The sequence below is a fragment of the Candoia aspera genome, chromosome 1 (genome assembly GCF_035149785.1).
Source record: "Candoia aspera isolate rCanAsp1 chromosome 1, rCanAsp1.hap2, whole genome shotgun sequence".
NCBI classification, from domain to species: domain Eukaryota; kingdom Metazoa; phylum Chordata; class Lepidosauria; order Squamata; family Boidae; genus Candoia; species Candoia aspera.
Genome location: NC_086153.1, coordinates 227365700 through 227384936, shown reverse-complemented (window position 1 = coordinate 227384936; position 19237 = coordinate 227365700). Strand labels below are relative to the sequence as shown.

The following is a 19237-nucleotide window of genomic DNA, read 5'->3' as shown; positions in this document are numbered from 1 at the left end:
AAAGTTCTTAAAAACTCAGGGAGATATTCAGAGATGTATCAGCCCATGCCATTCGTATTGAACTGTATAGCACAGTCAAACATCAGGAGTTGACTACAGGAAATGTTTTTATGACATTTCATATTATGTCATTAAATGTTTCATAATAATTTTTATGTCATTAAATGTTTTATAACATTTGTCAAACTTCAGTTCCATGGGAGTCATGGGTTTTTGGACTCATTCTGTAAGTTAGCCCATTTGAAGTACCTTGGTTCAAAAACTGTTGGCCTATGATGCATTGTTTTGCCCAGTTAAAGGTTACAAACAGACACAAGAGTTTCAGTAGTACGTAGATTAACACTTATGTTATGACCTATGGTTACAACAATAAACTTATTTACTTACTTATTTATAGATTAACACCTATACAGTTAAGGATGACTTAAGTCACATTCACTGACTGGGGACAAGATGAAGGCAACATCTAATCTGTTGGGATTCCTGCAATGCACTTTACATGGGGCTGCCTGTAATGGTATGTGGAAATGACCTTGAGAGACGAGGGGAAGAGATGCTGGCTAGGGAACAATCAGATAAAAGGGGGAGATGTCCACAACTGCATAACAGGCAGAGAAAGAAACTTAGGAAGGATCCATCCTAACTTGTCAGGCAGTAAAAAGAGATGGCAGGAGATTTGTACTTTCAGACTTGCAAAATTCTGTTAATGAGGCCTTACAATAAAGTAGAATTAGCTCATCTTGTCATGTTTCCTGTCTGGTCTACCTGGGAGGCTGACACTGCCCTTGAAGACCCCTCAGAAGCTACAACTGGTCCAGAACACAGTGGTGTGCACAGTATTGGGTGTTCCTAGGTTCACCCACGTTACACCTCTGTTGCACAAGCTGCACTGGCTCCCAGTTTCCTTCTGGGTGCAATTTAAGGTGCTGGTTATCACCTTTAAAGTCCTACATGCAATGGACCAGGTTATCTGTGGGACCGCCTCTCCCTGAGAATATCTGCCCATCCTACCAGATCAGATAAGGTAGGCACACTCCAAGTTCTTTCCCTGAAATCTTGCCCCCTAGTGGGACCTACCTACCTAATGGAACACCCTTCCCCCCTCCAGTAATTCAGCAGGCTCCCACCCTTTTAGCCTTTTGGAAGGTCATCAAGACCTGGCTTTTTATCCAGGCTCTGGGATAGAATGAGAACATCTGGAGCTGGTTGTGGGGCATCTCAAGGGGATGATTGAGGCACCGGGATTTTGTTTTTTTATTTTATGGTTTTATGGTTTTATAGCTATTTGTTTTATTGCTGTGAGCTGCACAGAGTTGTCTTTCAGATGGGCGACCATACAAATCTTTTAAAAAAAAATCAGAATACAGAAAAAGAGTTATTATCAGGACATATCTGTGCCATGGTAGATACAAGTGGGGAAAAGTTCAAAATCTTATCTAAATTCTGAACTTTTCTTGAATCAGTTTGGCTCATTCCTTTAACTGTAGCTGATCCATACTCAAAGCCACTGGAAAGCAGATAGTAGTGCAATAGACAAAGAGAAGTCTGAGACTTGGAGGAAGTCTCAACAGGTTGGAAAAACAAGCTTGTCTGCCAGATACAGCCACATCATATAAACAGAAAACAGCAATGAACTGCTTTTCAAAAGTTAAGTGCTACAATAAAGTATTAGCATCATACTCTTTCTTAAAAGCCAGAATCTTTCCTCTCCTCCCTGTTTGAGAGCCATACCTTTTTTCTGAGTTATAACGAAATTTAAAAATTGCTAGAAGAAACAGGAAGCCCTTGCGCACATAAAGATTGTTTTCAATAATGGGGGGGGCAACAATTTGCCATGTTAGAGGTCCCATAATATGCATGTACCTGTGTGTACACTTGCTTCTTCACATACCACTCACCTCATCTCTCCTAGGCATCTTGAGAGGAAGGAGGGAGCAAATTTCCTTTTTCCCCACAACAAATTACACATCTTGAGCATCTATTGTCATTTTAATGAGTGACTAAGGATCTGGTTCCTATCAGTCAGGTGATCGACTTGCTGGTAGGGACCAGATCACTTGATCTCTTACCATTAATAGTAGTGGGGAATCGGTGATCCATTTCCTACTCTAATCCAATAGGAAAGGTGAGCAGAGATCTTCCCAGACCTGCACATTTTGTGACTGAAGGCTGAAGATTGCCCATCCATGCTTTCAAATAAGTATTAAGGCCCACTCCTACAGATGCAGTGAATGTAATCTTATTTATTGAAAGACAAGTGTTTTCAAGTGACAAAAAATGATTTGGCCAATTCAAGATGATTTAATGAAGTCTAGGACTGGTCTTTTGGGTAGTTCCACAAATTATACAACCAAACAGATTAAGCCTATGTCCTACCTTGCAGTGCCAAAAAGATTTTCCTTTGATATTATCTTTTTTCCATGTAGGCAGAGTTATAATCTCTGAAGGCTACTTACCTGGGATAAGACAAGGAGAGGTTGATTGTGATGTCAGGGGCACTACCACTTGCATTCAGGTTTTGTGATTGGTTGCCCACAGGTAATAAACACAGTGTAAGGGAAATTCCGCACAGCAGTCTAACCTACTTATCTACCATGCTGCTCCTAGCTGTTTCTTAAACCAACTTCAGAAATTCCAGTCTGGATTGCCGTGGGTTGGCAATAAAGTTGAACTGGGGCTTAATCCGAACTATGGCTGCCATAAGACCTGATGGGTGATTCCCCTGCTTCCTTTTCCATCCTTGCAAGGAAGACAAGCCTTGCTGGCTAGTTCCTGTGTGGACTGGTCTACCAGTGGCTGCCTTTTCCTTTTAGGGATTTATCTCTTCTCATTAATCCTTGTACCTTGCCTTTGCTTTTCCAGATGTTTGCATGCATAGATGCCTTCACACCCCACCCCACCCCACCCCACCCTTCCCACATTATCTCTTTTGAGTCTAACACAGACCTTTTCTTTTAATTTTCCCCTTATAGTATGGTTGTTGCTCTGATGTTATAATAATCAAAGCAATAGAGAACAAGTTATTCTCTGGATCCCACAGTCCTCTGTGGGTCCATGGAAACTTTGTAGCAAGGAAGAATGGATAGTTCAGCTTCATAGAAACAAAGCAGCAAGAAGATGCCTTCTAAAAAATGAAGGGGATGGGAAACGTCGCAGTACTTTAGGAGGGGATTGGAAAGCAAGGAGAACATACTGCACCCAGCCTGGCAGGAACTGGAGGGCTTCTGCTACTTTCTTTAGACTTATATTTTTCTATACATACTGTATACATTATACAATGGCGCTCTCTCGCTCGCTCTCTCTCTTTGGCGGTAGTCATTTCTTGTACACATTTTAATCATCCACAGCTGCTTCCACTTCATCATTCTACCAAGCATAATTTTACATATTTGCTATCATATTCCCCATTAACTCCATACGCTTGTTTGGCACTCTATAATTTTTTTCATTCTGTTGCAAGCAGCTTCCACATCTCCTCTTCCCTTGCATCCACTTTTTTTATTGAAGCAATTTTTAACAAGATGGAAACAATACAAATATTAAATAAGAAACAAAGAAAATAAGAAAGAATAGGGAAGAAGGAAGGAAGGAAGGAAGGAAGGAAGGAAGGAAGGAAGGAAGGAAGGAAGGAAGGAAGGAAGGAAGGAAGGAAGGAAGGAAGGAGAGGCTTCCAATCTTTTTGACAGTGGTTATAAATGCATTTATTTTTTACCTACTCACTCTAAGTTTACACCATAATTTCCTTCTTTCCATAAGCTACCCTTTCTAATCCTCAAACACATAAATCATGGGAATTTTTTTTTCTTTTTTCAGCAAAAAGTCCATAAGGCATTTCCAGTCACTGATAAATGTAGTTTTCTTTTTCTAATCAAACAAGTTAATTCTGCCATCTCTGCTAGTTCTCTTGTCTTCACTAACTATTCCTCCATTGTGGGTATTTCAGACTCTTTCCATTTTTGTGCATATAATAGTCTCACAACAGCAGCAATCATATATAAAAATAATCTTCCATGGCTCTTTTCTAATGGACTGTCCATTAATCCCAGCAAGAAACATTCTGGTTTCAGTTGAATCTTTAAAATTCTTTGTATCATTATATGTATTTGAACCCAGAAATTTATGGCTTTTTTACAAGTCCACCAAGCACGATAAAATGTCCCTTCATGTTGTCCACATTTCCAACATAAATTTGAAGTATCTTTATACATTCTTAAAAAATTTGTCTGGAGTTATATACCCAATGGTACATCATTTTATAAACATTCTCTTTTAGGTTATAACATAATGTAAATTTCAAATCTTTTAACCACATATTTTCCTACTGTTCCATCAGTATATTGTGTCCAAAGTTCTTAGCCCATTTTATCATACAGTCTTTCACTTGTTCTTCTTCCATTTCAAATTTCAATAAAAGTTTATAATTTTAGCAATTACATGTTCATCATTTGTACATAGTCCAACTTCAAATTCTGTCTTCCGCTGCTCAATCCAAATGTCCTATTATCTACCTTAAATTTTTCTCTTAACTGTGCATATGAAAACCATTGAAAACTAAATCCCCCTGCGGCCAATTGCTCTTCATTTTTCCCAAAAGTTATTCTTGACACTATCAAATAATGGTTCCACATTCAGAACCTCCAATCACTCTTGTATCTTTCACTAATTTCTTTAGTCTTTTGTCACAATCAGTTGAAAAATATTTTCCACATATATGCATGAATAGACAGTATAAACCATGTATTTGAAATACATCTATTTTAAAGTGGATATTGCCCCCAAAATTACCATTCTCATTTATTCTTGAGTCTCTGAATGGCCCAATCGCTTTTTCTGTACTCTTTTGTCTCCTTACCACTTACCTCCTCGTGTTACTGAACAGAACAATTTTTCTTCCTTAATCACAGATTCATTCAGGATGTTACACTCTCCCCCACCAAAAAACCCCCCCTCATCCCTGTTTTTTTTATTATTATCATCACTATTCACTGAAGTGTACCATGCAGCTATCACCAACCTATGAGTGCCTAATTCATATGCACCCAGAACAAACTAGAGGCACCACTTCATATATTTTAGCTCTTTCATTCATAATTAAACCTATGCCCTCACTTCCATACATGTATTCATCAGCTACACTCCATAAGATCAGATCTCCTTCATCTATTATATCCTTCCCCTAATATAAACATACAACATAATTATTTTCTTTCTTTTATTTCATTTATTAACTCTTTAACATTTATTCCTCTAACATTCCAAGTTGCAATCTTCCATATGCCATGGTTGTCACCAGTAGGGCCCATAAGATACTGACCTCCACCACCTATCATAGCTTTAATCAATCAAAGCTTTTACATAACACTTTTAAGAAGAAAGAGTAAAGTAGGGTACGAAGCTTAATTATGCCCATGCCACATGCAGCATTCCCGGCTTATGATGAGAGCAGTTCAGGTCAGTTTGGCACATTTTGGCAAGTATGCCACAAGCACATACTCACATTATGCCCAGTTTTATCTCAAGCATGCTCACACTGTTCTATGCAAGCCATGATCTTTAATCTAGAGGCTACCTTACAAGCCAATATAAAATTTTGCTTTACTGATGGTCCACATCACATTATAAGACGTTTCACAGTCAGAAATCTTTACCACCACATTCTTTTTTTCTTCTGAAGAGTGTAAGTATTTCCTCCAGCATGGATTAAATAAGAATACTAAAAACAAAGTCACTGTTCCCAACCTTTATTAAACAGCCCATTACCCTTTGCTGGCCTCCTTCCTAACGGATCCCATAATTGTGCGTTCTCCCTATACTGGTAGGTAAGTAGACTTAGAGGAATATGATCTTGCCCAAGAACCTTCATCAGCCGTAGTGGAGTTGATTTGTTATATGTGAGGGTGATCCTGTTCCCTTTGGCAAAGAACTCTTTTCTCTGACTAAGGGTTTCATTCATCCTTCAGTGTTCTCCTCATTCTCTCCTTTTTTTCCCCCCTTTTAAGGGCAATCTTCTTGCTAACCAGTCTCGCCCAGCACATCGGTGCCTAAATTCACCTGGGATCCACTTTGTATCTACTGATTGATTAATTCTTCTCATCTGGGTCTTCACAGTATTCATTTCAGGCACATGTGTATTCCTCCTGACTTACTGCCAATATACGGGATTTGATTTATATGCAGGTTACTGCTAGAACTCATCAGTATGGGATTCATCATCCTCAGACTGGAGCTCATCTTGGTGAGACTCACTGTCTGCGCAAGAATTACTGTCCTCTGCAGGGAATTCGTCTTCTGCCGTGTACCTGGTACTTTTGACAGGGAAGATGCGTCTCACCGTACGAACCTCATAGACAGGATCAGAGTCACCTTCCTTGTAAATAAGCAGAGGTGCAGATCTGTACCTGGTAGGCTCACTAGGAATAAAATGCCCTCCTGTTTCCGTAATGGATGTCCTGGCAGCAGGCACACCTGTAAAAAAGGAGGTTCTGTTGTTAACACTCAAGACCACACCATTCTCTAGAAACAAATGCCCCATTTTTTAATCTCAGTTAGAACATAGGAAACTACCTTGCCCTGAGTCAGACTATTGAGCCTTCTGGCATAAAACAGTCTACTCTTTCCAAAAACTGGGAATGCCAGGGACTGAACCACCAAGTGAGATTTGCTGCATTAGAGAGCATGTGGTTTATTATGGCCACAATTACTGATTTTAGCCGTAATTTAGATATATTTCATTACATCGACCTGTCCACCCAGTCAGGCAGAGAGGGCATGTAATGGGCCCCATCCATGAGAGATTATCGATTGGTGGGGCCCAGGAAGAGAGCCTTCTCTGCCATGGCCCCCGCCTTATGGAACACTCTTCCCCCAGAGGTGAGGCCGGCCCCCTCTCTCCTGGCCTTCCAGAAAAGGGTAAAGGCCTGGCTCTGCCATCTCGCTTGGGGCGGGAAGGGGGGTAATCAATCCTGGGGGTGGTTAGCACTCTAAAGAGGCCCACGTGTATTCATGAACTTAAACTAAGAACTTTTAATATTGCCATCCTGGATTTTGTATTTTATATTTATATTTATACTTTTATGTAAGAGATACTGTTTTTATTGTATCTTAATCTGCTTTTAGTTTTAGTCTTAGTGTAAACCGCCCTGAGTCCCTCTTTTGAGGGAGAAGGGCAGTGACAAAATTTGAAATATAAATAAATAAAATAAATATTTATTTTTTTTTAATCATGGGATCATTAATATTTTTTTTAACTGGGCAGTTCCCCGAAAAATAAGGTTTCAAATTTCTTAACACTGTAGTCCATTATTTTAGGAGAAATCTTATCTGATTCATGTATACATTTGTGGATATTTATTCCAAGCAAATGAAAAACCCAAACAGCTCAGTTAAAGAATCTTTGTGTTAAACCGTTCGAAGCACCTTCCATTGGGTCATTCCTGCATCCTGGATCTTTTATGGCAATGAGTTCTTGCCAGTCACATGCACTACATTCATTTGTTTAGTATAACATATTTCTTGTACACTAAATGGAAAAATCTCAATATATTATTCCTTTGTCCATGTAGGAAAGGGCCATAGCTCAGGGACAGCACATTAGGCTCATCCTTTAGCCTCTCCAGGTCTAAGTCTGAAACCTTGGAAATCTGCTGTGAATTAGCAAAGACAAAAATGAGCTAAGTGAATCAGTGGCACAATTTCATGGAATGCAGTATCCTGTACTTCCTAAATGTTGGACAGTAGGCAACACAGTACATTTGTGGGAACATCTTCAGAGTTCTGCTACATTTCATGAGCAGAAGCAGAATTTCAACATCTGAAATTAACTCCATTCACTTAGAGAAGCAGCACCTCATCTCCAAAAGGTATAACAATTTCAAATGGATTGAGCTGGAATACAGCTTCTTTTATAACTCCTGGTAGATCAAAGCAAGACTCCATGTTTCAGTCTCTTACCATTAACAAGAACAGATTTAAGTTCCCCATCTTCTTCAACTTCCACTCGCTCCTGTCCATCCTCAACAATTCTGGGAAAGAAATATTATTTTTTCAGCCAGAAGAGGTGAAAATCAGAATCTTCACAATTCAGAAAATCAGTCTATCCATTCTAGCTTTTATCTAAACTACAAGTGGTTGTAAATAAGATAATGTATTTGAGAGTGGTAGATGCTTTCAACAAAGCAACCGTAAGTGGAACCAGGGACAAGTGAACTGATGGATTCTTCTGCTGCATCCCAAGCCTCCTGAGCTGTGGCAGCCATGACAGGAAGCGTGAGTGGGACGGTTTCAACAGGTTTCCCAGGATCAAGTCCTTTATAACCACTGCCTACAGCTGAAAGCAATTTGGGGAAAAGGAATAGTTATGCCACATTTGGAGCCTCTAGCTCTTTCTTGGGATCATCCCTTCCTCACCTTTTGGTAGTGATTTGTTTGCCATTGATGAAGTTAGTTGAGGAAGAATAAAAACTGAAGCCGTTTCCTCCAGTGCAGCCACTGAAAGCCATAGGATCTCCTAAAAAATAAATTAGCTAATTTAGGTTTTGGATGTTTGACATGACGCAGGCAGGCAGGCTGGCAGGCTGACCAAATTATTCTAACATCTACAGCAGAAAATCCTGCTGATGTTCTTTATAGGAGTAAAAATGTGATGGATCAGAAGATAGAATTCCTGGCTCTCTACTAGAGTGAGAGGCTTCAATGTGACATGGGCATCATGCCCTCATCCCCACAAAAGTTTATTTGTTTGTTTATTTATTTATCATATTTTTATCACCACCCATCTTCCGCACACAGGGGAGTTGCCTTTTGCTACTTCCACACGGAGCAACTTCCAGTGGCAGATGTACCTATTTGGAAGAGTTAGCACAGTACATTTAAGTCTCACAGGCAGTGTGACAACCTTTTTGATGCAAGGGCACACAAGTGAAGGCAAACCGCTTCCACCTTGCTCAAAGCAAACTCCCACTGCCTCAGACACAACCTGAAGGCAACTTTTATGTTATATTTATTCCACAGACTTATAATAAGCTGATTAGAAACACTGAAGAGAGTGCTGTTACATTTACTTTTGACCTATGTGGACAGTCACCAAGGAAATTCAACACAATCAAATGGAACTCAGAAATCAGTTTATTTTAAAAAATGCATATGGATGCCCACCTTAAATAAATAGCTAACAACTAATCCACAAGAAAAAAGCAATAATGATAAAACCCCTATAAACAAAACAATATACAAGTAAAAATAATTACAATACAATAACCAAGGGTCGCCACAACACAAAAACACATGAACGTTGGTTTCTCTAACATCTAATGCCTGGGAGAAAGCCAGGTGTTCATGGCCAAGAGGGCTGGAGGATAAGTTGTTGCAGACAAGGATAGATAAAGTTAGCAGTGGGATGGAGTAATTTTCCTCTGAAGAAAAGTTTTAATATTTTGAGGTTTTCCATTTAGATAAAAGTCCTTTTGGACCTTTCAGAGGGGTATAAAGGTAACCACGGTGTGGTGAAAAAGTATTTCTGTCTCTCCACTTCCTCTCATGTTTCTAGGGTCCTCAACCATCCAATACGTGTATATGTGTGTAATGGCTGTAGACCCTTGATGGTTTCCAGGATTTTCAGATCAGCTCTGAGTTCAGTTAAAGAGCGTGAGAACCAATGCTGTATACTAGTCACTCTGGCCCTGTTTGTATAATTACAATGGCCCTGCCATCTAACTTACTTTTGTTTGCCAACAACACACAACAAGTTGGAGCTTTGCTTTTCCTGTACTACACATTTTTCACATTCCTCCTAGCCAGTGCAGTTCACTTTTTGCCTTCTTTTTCACTTAAGCAGTTATTCTGAAATCAGTAGCAGTGCAACTGAGCTTGGTGCAGTCATGGGCAGTTCACAGCTCTCACCTATTTCTGCCCATTTTCCTCCCCATCCTTGCATGGCTTCTGAGGGTGAAAATCTATGTGATCACAGAAACCAAGTGCCTAGAGAGGCCCTGCTTTGTGGCTCCTCTAGCATTCCACCTCAATCATGGATATCAGAACTAAGAATGCCTAATTTGAGCTAGGGGGTTTGGATGGCACAGAGTGAGTTGGCTTACCTCCAAACAAGTCTCTGTGTGTTTGAGATCAAATCTAAATCCCTCAGATGACTGATAAATCAATTCATCCTGTTTCACAGCACACATATCCCCTACACAGCAAGACCCAACTAAATGCATTATACAAGCAAATCCAATTGCATAGAAATGGCAGACAAGTTCACAGTACTGAAACTATGACAAGGTAGATGCCCACATGACATCCTGAAAGAGAATAGAATATGTTCCTGAAAGTAATAATGGACAAGATAGGTAAGGTTTCCTTCTTAGAAATATTGAGAGATGCTTTCATAGTTATAGATAAAAAGCTAAAGGAGGTGTCAAGTCAGTGGGCTACCAGAGAAGGGTTTTTTTTCCCCCTGGGGTATAACATAACAAAGCATGTGTCATGTTCACTGTTTCAATGTGCACTGTACATCGCAACGTTTCACATGCCATGGTGCTGACGCGCATTTATGGTGGGAGGGAGCTGCTGTGAAACATCATGCCAAGCTCTGTATCTGTGGAATGTGTTTGGGTTATGTGGTCTACTCAAGGACTTCTCCCGCGGACCATCAGGAGCCGTTAGGAGCACCTGGGATTGTGAGCCTGGGAAGATTCTACCGGGGGAGGGATCTCGTTTGTACCAAGGGTTTTTTAGTTTGCATTTGGCGCGCTTTTCCCATTCTCAGCTTTCTTTGTGATCCTGCATACTATTCTTTAATAAATCAGATATCTTTGTGAACCTGTTCATGAGTCTGATGGTGTTTTAGGATAGGCAATCATTACAGCATGCCTGTCTGCTGATGGTGTGTGAGGAGAGAATGAAGACCTGACACACTAAACAGGTAGTGGCTGGGTTGATATACTCTGCAAGCCATAATGTGGTTGGTTCCTTTTGGCTTCGTACAATGTTTGAAATCAGCTCTTATGATTGGAATCTACCATTCATTGTTTATTGTTAAATGTTAACCCAGCCAATTGTGGCCTAGTAAAGAAATCTTGGTTAAACAAACCAACCCTTATTTCAGGCTGTGAACCCAACTGCTGATTGGAAAGCAACAGCTGGGACAGTGCTGACCCATGGTAGAGCAGCAAGTAGCAGAAATTTACATCAGCACATTCTCACACACAGTTGGGATTTGTCATCCCCCTTCAACTAACAGTTGGTTTGTCCCTAGGAAGTCTTGATGATTTTCCAATTTAATTTGTTCCATTCAACCCCTCTAATTATGAAAATTTTTTATTATTTATTTATTAAATTTCTCTGCCGCCCATCTCATGTACGACGACTCTAGTAGTACATCCTGGGGAGATTGTGTCTGATCCTTCCTTGTTGGAGTTGTATGCCAATAAGGCACTTTCCCGCTCTGTCACTGCCCCCTTAGCTCAAATGCATCTTTTCCTGGGACTGCACAGCTCCCACACAAGCCCAAGAAAAGACGCTGTTTTTTTAAAGAGCTACTGCCAAATACAGTAAGAGTGCCCATGCCAGATCCAAGATGCCTTTTCCACTTTGGATCTAAATTGCTGCACTTTCTTGCCTGTGGCATATTGTGGGGAAGGCAGATTATATGAATTAACAGAAAAAGGATTAGACAAGATGGCTTTGGGTTTCTTTCAATATTAAATAGTTTAATACTATTAAATACTGATTATTACTTACCAAAGAAAGGGTCCCTTCCCCCAAAAAATTCCCGAAAGACATCATGGGCGCTGCGGAAATGGAACATATTGGCCCACATTGGATCCACATTGGTCCTAGTGGATCCTCCAGGACTTCCTGAAAGGTGTTAAAGTATTGGAAAGATTAGGGCTGTGCATACTTCAAAACAATTCAGAAGAAGTGTAGAAACACAAGAGAAAAATTTTCAAAATTACAAAAAGAGGTGACTTCCAACTTTTAAGGCAAGGATATAAAACAATATTCCATAATCAATCCCTTACTCTATATTAAACCAAAATCACATTATTTCTATAAATCACTCCATTGGCACATTATGAAAATCACTAAATACAGTTGCTCCCTCCCCTTACATTTTTATATATACTGTATAGATATACTGTATACATACACACACACCCCCGTCCTAATCAACTTCCCCCCCAAAGATAACATCTATTTAATTATTTCCTTCCTACTACTATTCTATACATTCCTGTCTACTATAATAAAGATCACACTAAAAAACGTATAAATTGTCTGCCATTGTACTTGATAATACAATTTTAATAATCTTAATCATGTTAAATCCAAAACTAGACATTTATTATTTTTAATTATGCCTTAATAATCTTAATCCAAATTGTTAAAGATAAAGGAAATCAGCCAAACCCAAAAAGCAATCCAGGTAAATATTCTTAAACCCTTACCCCACTTCAAAATAAATCAGAGCATTTACATATCCCCACAATGTGCACAGAGCTTTTTTCTTAAAAAAATCAAACAGCCCAACTGCCCCCCTCAAAAACTCCAACTTCTCTTCAGGAGACCTCCCATTCGTAATGACCCCTTCTTTTCCTTGGCGTTCTGTCAGAAGATCAATTTCACTTATGGCTTGCAACTCGATCTCTCCCTTTGATTTCTTCAACTCGACTATCCAGTCTTCATCCAGCATTTCAACAGAAGTCCCGATCTCACTCTTCAAAGAGACATTTCTGTCGCTGTTAAATTCCTCAGTTTCATCCACAACGTCCCCAACCAGATGATACATTTTAGACCTCATATTTTCCACAATGTCCTGAATGTCTTGCATAAAAACTTGGTAGGAATTGGAAAGAATCTGTTTAAAATCTTGTTGGAGGTTAGAGAAAGTCCATTTAAGCAGTAGATTATGGCACCCACTAGGAGCTTAACCAGCAAAAGTAGAAGATATGAAAGGATTCCAAAATGTGTTTACACAAGTGAAAGTGAGATATGCAGACAGTTCCCCGGGGAAAGTAGAAGCAGAAAACTGAAAGTTCAAAACAGCCGATTCAACGTGTAGGAAAATGCTAATATCTTCAAATTTAGTACAAAAATAATAACAAGGGGACAATTATTTACTCTTAATCCTCCTTAATATTTGGATGGAAAACAAAGTCCAAAATTTAAAAAGATTTTTTTAAAAAATTGATCCCAAAAATAACGATATGCACCAAGAAAACCTGCTTCTCCTTGCTGTAGAAAGCCTCTCTTAGGGTACGCATACTTAAAGAAATGTAAATTGGGTGATTTAGAAATGGGGTGGCCGGTCTTAGTGTCCCTTTAAGGCTATAGCATAGCTTGGATATGGTGATGTCCCAGCTTCCCGACTAGCTCTTGCCAGCTGAGCGCAAACACTGTTTGGAATCTTCTGGCTGCAAGCAGCTGCCCAGAGGACAGATGGGGGGATTCCAGGTGTTTTCCTTTTTCTGGAAAAACACTCCTGGGCTTCAGGAAAAAACTGCCTGAGCCCAAAAAAACTGCCACATTGTCAGTTCTGCCCACTGAGCCCACGGGCACAGCTGTTCAGTGCACTATGTCCTCACAGGAAGCCTGACCTTTTCTGCACAAACTTGGAAAAAAAGGTGCTGGTGCTTTAAGATTCACAGTAACCTGAAGAAAAGATGGGCTGTTTTAATGAATAGCAGAGAAGTGCTGGGCTGTGTGAGTTGGAGGCACTACGTAGTTCCAAAACATTTTTGAAATGTGTTCCATCCTAGAAGAGATGTTCAGAATATAAGAAGTGGTGCATAGAGTACACAAGGCAGGAACCCCTCTCTTTTCTGAAGCCATAGTTCTGAATATTAATAGTTGACCCAGGCATGGTGAAATCACAGTGCCAGGCTAGACTAGAGCATCTGTCTCTTGAAACTCTTCTTTAAGGGCACTTCTGCATGAGCTTTTTATATCACTCCAGAATCAACTCCAGACCTCTATGCTTCTTGGATGTTGGGTGTCTTTGGCAGCTGAAGTAGTTTATTTCTGATTCAGCTGCAGTGTATTCAAACTCTCAAAAAAGCCATACTTCTGTTTGCAAGACTGCAGCTCCATGGAGTTTACAGGTGGTGTTTTGGGGTGGGTTTTTTTCTGGATAGAGAGTAATGTGGGGCATAGTAACTGATTTCCACCTACTGGACAGGGCAGGAGAGTCTTTCATTGCATTTTGAAATCTACTGTGATGAAGAGGGTCACATCTCCAGCTTCAAAATTGGGGTGGAGGGGTGGGGAGGGAATTGGAGAATGAAACAGAGCAGTGGGGAAGGGCTGCAAGTTTGTAAAAGGTTCCCTAGGACTTGCGTAAGCTGCTGTTAGGAAGATGGAGAATAAGAGCAAACATTAGGTATCAGAAAGAGACGAGGTCTGATCAGAACCCTTTGTGCTGTGGAACCCCCACATCTCTGTCAGATGTCTGCCCCTAAAATCATTACTTCTGTGCCCTTCTCAAGTTCGGTGTTTTCTGGGCACTCCTAAGGTTGAGAGAGAAAAACAGCTGCAGTTGCATTGTCTCCTAGAACTGTGGTTGCATTTGCTTTCTTTGCAATGTCACTTACCTCTTTCCATGAGTCCATCCTTACCGTAGAGGTCATAGACATCACGTTTGTTCTCTGGAAAAAAAAAACGGCCTAGTTGACATATCCACTAAGCCAGGTTGCTAAACTGGGTTCACAGAACATGTGAAACATAGACTGGTTTACAAACTACCCTAGCCAGGTTCTTACTACATGCTAAATTAAATTCATCCAAACGATATTATGGCTTAGCGCTGTGCACCCATGTTGAAAAGTAGGATTTTATCTAGCCCTCTATCAGTTTTCAGAAACACTGTTTCTTGTTGGCTTGTTTTGTTTCACAGTCCTGTCTAGTCACCACACTGATGTGTGTAATGATTGCCTACCCTAACGTGGAACAATAAATTAATGTGAAAACCCCTGGCTTGGACAACTGCTTCTGTCAGTGCTCCTCCATCCTCAGCTAAACTTGAAAATTGATATGAACCATAAGAACCAAGTAGGTCAAACCCACCAGAATGAATGTGCAGGGCAATGGCACATTGAGCAGAGTGGCTTTGTTACAAAATGCAACAGCTGCCTGCCTGCTGAACCCAGAGACTTAATCTTAAGAGAAGTAAGGAATCTGAACAAATGAAGTTCAGGGCAGGGATCAGGGTCTTGTTGAATGAATGACCCTCCAGAATACGGGTAGGTGGCACCAGCTTCCATGAAATGAGCAGGAGATACTGGAAGAGTTAGAATGAGCTACCATTGGTTTCCCACGTATAAAGAAGGCAAACTGCAATGTGCCAAATCGAGCAGGTCCAAGAAAGAAGCTGAAAATGTCACTGCTTAAATTCCAGGTGGGAAAGACAGAAGCCGTGAAATTATGTGTGTTTGGAAACCTCTCCTGTGCCTTAAGGACTACCAAGGACTTCCCTAACTTTAATAAGGGGAGGTGGAGATATGGTCCGTGATTAACAAAGGGCTTTTCAAATGTGTTCCACCAGACCCTGCGGTTCCACAAGAACTTGATGTGGTTACATAAGAGATAAAGGGCAAAAAAGTGTTGAATATTTTTTAATCATAGAAGAATTTCAGAGGCTTGAGTGTTTAAAAAGACACCTCACCGGAAAAAAGGTGGGGGCTGCTTTTCTGAGTGGACCTTTGGTGCCTGGCTGTCTGGGTCTTACTCTCAGGGACCAAAGGTTATGTCCTTATTGGGTCAAGAAGCTCCTTATTGGCTGATGTACATAGGACAGAATATATTAATGATGTACACCAGCTTCTTGCTGGTCAGTCTCTGTCAGTGTCTGTTGTTAGCTAGCTAGCTGGTTAATCTGTTTATTTTTTCTTCTAAGTAATGTTTTTTATTTAATACAACCTTTTGTAAAGAAATGCCTGGTCTCTCATTCTTATTTACTTCTGCTGCATAAGCAAACCTGCTACAAAAAGTTCACAATTTTCTATTACTAGAGGTTTGCCTCTTGATCAGGAGCTTGAAAACTTAACAGCTAATCTTGAAAAACTCTGCCCTTGGTGACAGATATCAAATTATTCTTCCAACTGCTGATACTGTCTGAATTTCTCTTCCAGATTTCAGTGGGAGAAAATGAGCCCTTCTTTAAGTAAGCCCCAGAATTCAAGGCCTTAGCATTACAAGAAATAAGGGCTAGAGCTCAGATTGGTGCACCTACTTACAAGTAGCTGTGACAGTATGTCACAATGGTCCCCGTCCCTATCATTTTGACAAGTACATTAAAGACATCACAGAATGACTTTGGTTTAGTGGTAATACACAGCAAACATTGATCTGTGCCAAAACAGTAGACAGGGCCGCAACTAGGGGGGCAACCAGGGCATGTTCCCCCGGCGCTGTGCTGGGGGGGGCGCCAAAATGGGCGCAGAATCCATGTTTGCCCCGGGTGACACAGACCTAGTTGCGGCCCTGACAGCAGAACAAATATACAAAATAAAACAAGAGGCACTGTTACAATCATGAAAAGGGAGTCTGCATGCTTACTGTCTGAAAGTACTTCATACGCTTCTGCAATCTCCTTGAATCTCTGTTCTGCAAATTGTTTGTTTTCTGGGTTTTTATCTGGGTGCCACCTGAGAGCTTTCTTCCGGTATCTTTCATATGCATGCACACAGAGAGATACAAATACAAACTGAATTAGCATCCCTATAATTATTGGCAACCCTGAAGCTGCTAAGGTGGGCAGCAGCTCTTAAATACAATAGATTTGGGCAGTTCTACCATTTGACTTTTAGGACAAGAAAGGGAACAGATTCCTGCTCAAGGAATTTTTTTCTATTTTTTTTAAGTAGACTTAAGTAGACACTCCACAAGTCTATCATTATTAAATAAGGAGGAGTCAAGTAAGCAGACTAATTTCAGATTACTTGAAACTATCTTCCTCCAGTGGTTTAGAGTCTGGCATGCAGTTAGAGCAGTACACTGTGTGTAATTACAGGTATCATAGTACTTAGCATTAAGCATATGCATTATCAGATTTTGCAAAGGTAATTTTGAAACTTGCAGCAGGCCTTTTGTAATACAGGCAGCAATACCTCTACACACTGCAGGCCTTAGATATATCTGCACCAGAAGTAAAAGGAAGCAAGAAAATCTCCTGCATAGACATTCAAGCTCTTCTGGAGAAATCGTTATAGTATGGCACATTAAGATTGGCCCAGTATTAGGCACAGGGAAGAGCTGCTTCAGACCGAAGTCGCTAAGAGTGGGTGACATAGCAAAACTCAAGCTTTCCTTGTGAGTTCGTTAGCCACCCTCTTGAAGGATGGAGCTGCATAACACAGAAGTATTGCCTTTCCTCCCCAATACCCTACACACAAGCACACTTACACAGGAAACAAGGACTATCCTCCACTTAAGATAATGTTAATTGAATGGGTATGTGCATTGTATTTGTTTAGATTTTTTTTTTTTTTTGCATTTTTATCATGCCTATTAACACCCCATATCTGCTACCTGATAAACTAGGACATCTTTTTAGTGGATCAAAAGTTTTTAAGATGGTTAGTGTGATTGAGTAATTGGATCCCTGGACCTGCTACAGTGTTCTTGAAATGTATATCTGTTCTCTGAATTAAAAAAAAAAACCAATTAAACCCTACAGTGTTAAAGCCCACCCACCTCTTCTTGCCTTAGGTACTGAAATATTCATAGCAAGAAGAAGAGGTTCACTAAGACTACTTTCCTACTTCTTGCAGCACCCACATTAGATGATTAGCTGGAGGACAACATCCTCTTAGGAAAGAGAAAGATGACAACAGAAGTATGAAGTCAAGAGCACTTACGCTTTTTTAATATCATCTAAGGAAGCAGTCTGGGGAAGGCCCAGGGCTTCATAGTACTCCACCATGCTGAATTGATGTTTTCTGCAGAACCAGTAAGGATGTAAACACAGTAAAAACAGATACGTATTAGAGGTCTCCAGATGTCTTTGGGTTTTCAACTGAAGTTACAGGTGGTCATGGCCATTCACCAGGTCAGGCAAGCCCGTGCAGAGAAGCAAATGGTTGGATAGTTGATCCTATGGCACACAGAAGAAAATGTCATGCTACTCAAATATATATTAGCATCTCCAAAAAGCTGGAGAAAATGAACCTATGTGTGCCCTGTTGATTAACGTTAGTATTTTCCTGTCAAAAAGAAAGCCAGAATGTCTGCAGACAGGGCAAAGGTGCTTACACGATTGCCAATACTATAGCTTTCCTAGAGCTGATCTCTTAGAAACCGAGTGAAGGCAATGAAAAAGAATTAAGATACCTTAGGAGAAAACAAAGACCCCCATCCACATATAGGGAGGTGCTTCCACTTCTCCTGGCATGAACTAGATCATCTGTCTTTCACTCTCCACCCTTCCCAATTCCTTTTGTTCTGTGAGTCTTTATCAGGGCGTTAAAATGTTTTAAAAATTCATTAACGTTATAACACCCGTCATCCTTTGGTACCTAGCTCAGTTGTGCTAGTTGTTCCTTCTGCCTGTTTGGAAGCCATTGATTTCAGATCAGAACAATGGCTGGCTGAATTTGCTGCTTCAGATTGTCATGTTATTGTGTGGCTGAGAAAAAGGGGATGATTAATGGTCTGAAGAAGCATATTAGAAGTTTCAGTCTTACTAGCAGAATCTCCTGTTGGCTAATCTCTCTAGTCACACAGTAGCTGTTCCACACAACATATTTAACTTGGTTACTAAATTCATTTCTCTGGGATTACACAATACGGTGAGCCATAAACTAATCACACTATTTGAATACACATAACCTAAGCCATAATAAAACAAATCAAGGGTAACCTTAATCATGCTGCGCAATGCATCTTCAAGAAAATGGGAATTTGGGCTGTTGTTGCTGTTTTCTTTTTAAAGTCTGCCATACCAATACAGATCAGAAAATGCCATCAACATTTAACAATATATATTGTGAAAGTACCCAAATAATGCAATGTTCTATAAAGTCATACAGAAAGAATGGTCAGTCTCAATCTGAATCACATTGGGCGGCTTTGCATTAGTCACTACAAGGAAGAGGATTGAACACTTTGAGGAAAGTGAAATTCCTCACTACCACTTTCATTTTGAGGAAGGTAAATATACCCATGGCTGGGTAGATGGAAAATTCTGTACACAGCCCTGCTGCTAGGTTTCCTTTTTCTCCTATGGACTAGCTTTACAGTTGCTGTC

The 19237-nt window shown here is 40.2% G+C and overlaps 1 protein-coding gene across 1 annotated transcript; it reads right to left on the bottom strand.

Annotated features, from left to right (window-relative positions):
- Positions 1–5596: 5596 nt before the first annotated feature.
- Positions 5597–18388, bottom strand: LOC134487261 (dnaJ homolog subfamily B member 6-like). The gene is made up of 7 exons (XM_063288952.1): positions 17850–18388; positions 16549–16658; positions 14586–14639; positions 11737–11853; positions 8407–8506; positions 7951–8021; positions 5597–6465 (listed from the first exon to the last, which is right to left on the bottom strand). Exons 1-7 carry the CDS (start codon positions 17912–17914, stop codon positions 6185–6187), a joined length of 798 nt encoding a protein of 265 aa, XP_063145022.1. The 5' UTR covers positions 17915–18388; the 3' UTR covers positions 5597–6184.
- Between the last annotated feature and the right edge of the window lie 849 nt (positions 18389–19237).

Excerpts from the sequence above, each read along its gene's own strand:
- LOC134487261 (XM_063288952.1), bottom strand. The coding sequence starts at position 17,914 with ATGGTGGAGTACTATGAAGCCCTGGGCCTTCCCCAGACTGCTTCCTTA. Across the intron at positions 8,507-11,736 it reads GGGAAGGGACCCTTTCTTTG|GAGATCCTATGGCTTTCAGT; the intron begins GTAAGTAATAAT and ends TTTATTTTTTAG. Across the intron at positions 6,466-7,950 it reads TAAATCTGTTCTTGTTAATG|GTGTGCCTGCTGCCAGGACA; the intron begins GTAAGAGACTGA and ends CCTTTTTTACAG.